General features: G+C 44.1%; 1 protein-coding gene across 1 annotated transcript in view; it reads left to right on the forward strand.

Annotated features, from left to right (window-relative positions):
* LOC106817568 (serine palmitoyltransferase 1-like) overlaps positions 1–4,651 on the forward strand; it is an 11,388-nt gene that overhangs the window by 4,908 nt on the left and 1,829 nt on the right. Inside the window, exons 7-12 of the mRNA XM_014822243.1 lie at positions 1,227–1,356; positions 1,747–1,836; positions 2,213–2,320; positions 2,866–2,961; positions 3,367–3,518; positions 4,122–4,239. Of these exons, the coding sequence (XP_014677729.1) occupies positions 1,227–1,356; positions 1,747–1,836; positions 2,213–2,320; positions 2,866–2,961; positions 3,367–3,518; positions 4,122–4,239 (694 nt within the window). The remainder of the gene's footprint in view (positions 1–1,226; positions 1,357–1,746; positions 1,837–2,212; positions 2,321–2,865; positions 2,962–3,366; positions 3,519–4,121; positions 4,240–4,651) is intronic.

A 4,651-nucleotide genomic window follows, 5' to 3' on the forward strand; every position in this document is an offset into this window, starting at 1 on the left:
GCTGGATTAATGGCCAGAGAATGGAGAATCGTGTCGTACGTTTCAGTCTGTATCTCCGGATTGCGGGTGTCTACGAGGAAACGATTTCGTACGATGATGGGCGAATGTACTGTGTCCGATTTGAGCTCAAGTTGGATGAGTTACGCGTAGTAAATCGTAGGTATTATAAGGCTAGTGAATGACGAATTTCCCTTGTTTATTGATGTCACACTCCTCCCTATTATCTACTCCTGAAAATAATGCATCAGGATTTTTCTTTAAGTTTCATATTTATCGAGAAAAATTAAAAAAACTGCCTAAAATTCAAGTCGCACGTTTGAATTTAAGATTTTTGCGAATAAAAAGTCATAACTCATAAAATATGGCACTTAATAACAATCCCTGATGCGCGTTTTTACAGCAATATGTAACCATTAAAACGAGTGTAAAATTATTCCGAGTTGTAATCACAGAGAAATATCCATTTATACATCGACGACCAAGTCAGAAATTGGAACGGAGAAATCAGCGTTTTTCTGACGTCAGCCGTGGCTCACTACACATGTACGCGGCAAGCAAAACGCTCTGACAGTTCACATGTACCGTTCGTTATATGGAGAAATGAGCATTTACACAGGTGGCACATAGTGTTAGCCATCGAATAAAGTTGAAAATGAAAAATTGGTAAAAATTTTCCTAAAACCTTGAGAGTATCTTTAAGAACCTCTGGTATAGGAAGATACTGATACATGATCCGTATGTATAAGAAGTTAGCTTTATTTAGTAGGATTATTTAGCAGGACAAGCGTGTCGCCACGCTCAAGCCGTACTCCCTCTTTCTCGCCGTTGTGAAACCAAATGCGAAAAGTGAAATCGATCGCGAACGCGAGATTAAATGCGAAAACCGCCTCATCTTTCACAGGCTGCCTTGCCGATTTTATCATCTGCCTTGGTCAATATTTGCTGAAATTTGTTGTCTTGGTGGAAATTCTTGGTACCCTCCCCCTGAATCGTAATCCGGGCAAGATTCCTCAGTTCTGATTCTCCTCCTACGCCACCTAGCCAGCACCGCCATTCGTTTATCAATGCTGCCACACATCAAAGCAGGACGCAACTGCGCTTGCTACGTGCCAGCCAGACGTGCACGTTTAATACAAAGGCACTTGTGTCAGCACCTTCAACACTGACTTACTTATTCAGCCCTGCCGCCTTGCGCATGAGTTTATCTGGGGGGCACACTGTTGCAGCGATGCGGGCGTCTCGTTTGCGATACAGCAGGGCATCGCAGCCTCACGAAGCCACGTCAGATACTTCAAGCACAACGACGTCGACGACCTGAAGAGGCTGTTGCAGCTGCAGGCAGACACGGACAGCAAGGTGCGCGACTCGCTTTCACACTGTCATCTCACATGCTTGCTCCGTGTTCTCCGCTTCATTTCAAATATTACTCGAATATTACCCGAAATAACTTGTGCGTGTGCGTGCGTGGGGCGTGTGTGTGTGTGTGGAGCGTACGTGTGTGCGTGCGTGGGGCGTACGTGTGTGTGTGTGTGTGTGTGTGTGTACATGCGTTGGGTGTACGTGTGTGCGTGCACGTGTGTACGGTGGTGTGTTTGAAAGAGAGGGCTCAACTCAATTCATAAAACATTTTGCACAAGAAAATGTGAGCGCCACATTGCAGTGTGTATACACATACGTACGGTATATACACGTGCAAGTGTGTTCACAAGTTGAGCTTTGTTAATGATGAGCTTTTGCATTATCCAGCATCCCAAGCGTGCCAGAGTGATCAGGAAGTTTGTGATAGTAGAGGGCCTGTATTTGAACTACGGCGACATATGTCCATTACCGGAACTGGTAGGTGTTTGTTTCGTTTTTCGATTCCATTATTATATCGTAAGCAGATTCGATACAATTGTCATGCTAAAAGTTTATTTATAAATTTATTCACTCGAATTCATGGAATGACATTAGTTAATGAGGTAGTAACATGAGATGTATCAAGTCGTAGCGAGTGTTTTATGATTCAGAACAGGTTCAAGGTAGAAAGATTGCGCCAGGGATATTAAAACAACAGGCGTTATCCGTGAACAAACAACATACCATTCACCTTAACGCCATCGGTGCCTTACATTGGTGGCACACCCGCCATTTGTATCGAGAATCGAACGCGTGTTTGTGCGTGTGGTACAAGCAATGTCTTTCAACGCGCGGTTCGTCCGTTCTCCAACAGGTGGCGATAAAGCAAGAGTACTGCGTGCGACTGTTTGTCGAGGAGAGTCTGTCGTTTGGAGTTCTCGGCGCGAGCGGCAAGGGCGTGACCGAACACTTCGGCATTTCAGTGAGTCTCGTCGCCATGGTAACGGCCGGCGGGTGGACGCGCGTGATGACGCGTACGGATGCAGTAGTTGTCGTCGTCCGTAGTTTGTGCTTCTGTACTTGTGTGTGTCTGCAGTCGCAGTTCTGGTATTGCCTACTGTACCACGCAGGGAAAAAAAAAAAAAATTTTGTTTCGGAGGCTACTTTTCAAGCTCGCGTGCATGAAAATAGCACTCTAAAATTTGGTTTGCATTGAACTCTATGCAAATTTCCGGGGGTTCTTTTTGGCATTTCCGGGGCTCTTTTTGGCATTTCGGGGGCTAAATCGCCCCGAGCCCCCGTGTATTTTTTTCACTGGTACCATGCGGTATTATACCACATTTTCGCTTTGCATTGATCAAGAATCACCATCACCACGCCCACCGCTGCCATTGATGCACTCGTAAACTTCCTGATCGAAGCACGAAACAACGAAATCGACTGTAGACTTACTGACACGGGGCATCATTGAAGGGTTACGTTGGAGAAGGGTTGGGTATCGATAAGACTGAATGCATTGATTCGCAGGTAGATGAGGTGGATTTGATATGCGGATCACTGGAGAATGCGCTGGCTGCAATAGGAGGCTTCTGTTGTGGGAAGAGCTATGTCATTGATCACCAGGTAGACGTGATTACCTAGGTTACATGCCTAGAGATGTAGGAAAATTCTGTTCTTAATGTCAGTGCCACGTTTGTGTAATCCGTGCCGGTTATTCTCCGGCGTTTTTCAATTCTGCGTGTTTATCAAAACGTGTCGTCTTGTTATTTCTAATTATAGATTCATCTGCTCTTGTGTGCATTTTCTGACTATACCCTATTATCAGTGGTTAATAATGACAAATTTGTCATTATTAACCCCTGCTATTATGCCTGACCACCTAGTGAGGTGCTGCCACCTACTGTTTATTTTTTTAATTTACAGTTGTCCCTCTAAACGTGTGCAATTATGATTGTCCTTGCAACCCACCTCCGTCAGTTTTGCAAGTAATGTGTGAGCGTGTGTCAATTAGAATTCTTTCCCACACAGAGGCTCTCAGGTCTGGGTTACTGCTTCTCCGCTTCCATGCCTCCAATGATAGCATCGGCAGCGATCACCTCACTAGAACAGCTGGAAAATAACCCGGATATCTTCTCTGCATTAGTGAGGAATTCCAGATGGCTTCACGAGAAAATATCGAGGTACGTAGATTGTTATGCGAGCAAGAGCGGGGTTCAATAAGCACGGGCTTCGTTAGGGGAAGTCCCATGCTGTAATGCTAATTTAGGCGGTAAATCTACTAATTTAGCTGGAAACTAGAGGATGTCTGACTCTCTGTCTGGCTCACAGTTGGAGGCTGTTGCTGCAAGAAGTCTGGATGGGGTGCTTAGTGTCACATACACAGTCACAGCGACATACTTTATCTCTTACTCTTTACTAGTCGTCACTCGCACTATCACTCATGCCACCCTCATTCTCTCCTTCTCTTTTATACTTGCTGTCTTTCTTTCTCTCTCTCTTACAAGCTCTCTCACGTTCCCTATTCTCTCCCTCTCTGGTGCTGTCTTTGTTTTCTCTCTTCCATTTGTTGTACTGTCGCATCACAGCCAAACTGCTAACACTCATTAGGTTTTGGTAGCCATCTTTCAAGTTTCTTTATTTCCATATCACTCCGCCTCCGCAGCCTCATCACCTATCATATAGTACTACCACACCAGTCTCTGCTCTTCTTTGTCTAACATAGTGTAGAATAGTCTATGATACTAATGCCAATAACAGCGCTGTAATCTATGTGAATTTTCCAGCATACCGGGCGTGGAAGTCGGCGGGGATCCGATATCTCCTGTGAAGCACATAAGCTTGAAGGACTGCGGTGAGAACGGAGAGCAAGAGACGAGGATGCTCGAGGAAATAGTGCAGGAGGTATTATAAATACTATCGTATTCAATATCTATATCTCTCTCTCTTTATATATATACATATATATATATATATATATATAGAGAGAGAGAGAGAGAGAGAGAGAGAGAGAGAGAGAGAGAAAGAGAGAGAGAGAAAGAGAGGAGGATGCTCGAGGAAATAGTGCAGGAGGTATTATAAATACTATCGTATTCTCTCTCTCTCTCTCTCTCTCTTTATATATATACTAGCTGCGGGTACCCGCTGCGCTGGGTAAAATCGTGCTACTAATTCATAGTACTATAATAATGGGACAGAATAGGAACATTGGGTAAAAATCGACAATAACATTGCAGACAATATTAATATTTAGAAATGAGTGTAATAAGATAATAAGCATGGGAAAACGGAAAAACTGTTACGTATGACATTTATA

This window comes from Priapulus caudatus, unplaced genomic scaffold, assembly GCF_000485595.1.
Source record: "Priapulus caudatus unplaced genomic scaffold, Priapulus_caudatus-5.0.1 Scaffold1773, whole genome shotgun sequence".
NCBI classification, from domain to species: domain Eukaryota; kingdom Metazoa; phylum Priapulida; class Priapulimorpha; order Priapulimorphida; family Priapulidae; genus Priapulus; species Priapulus caudatus.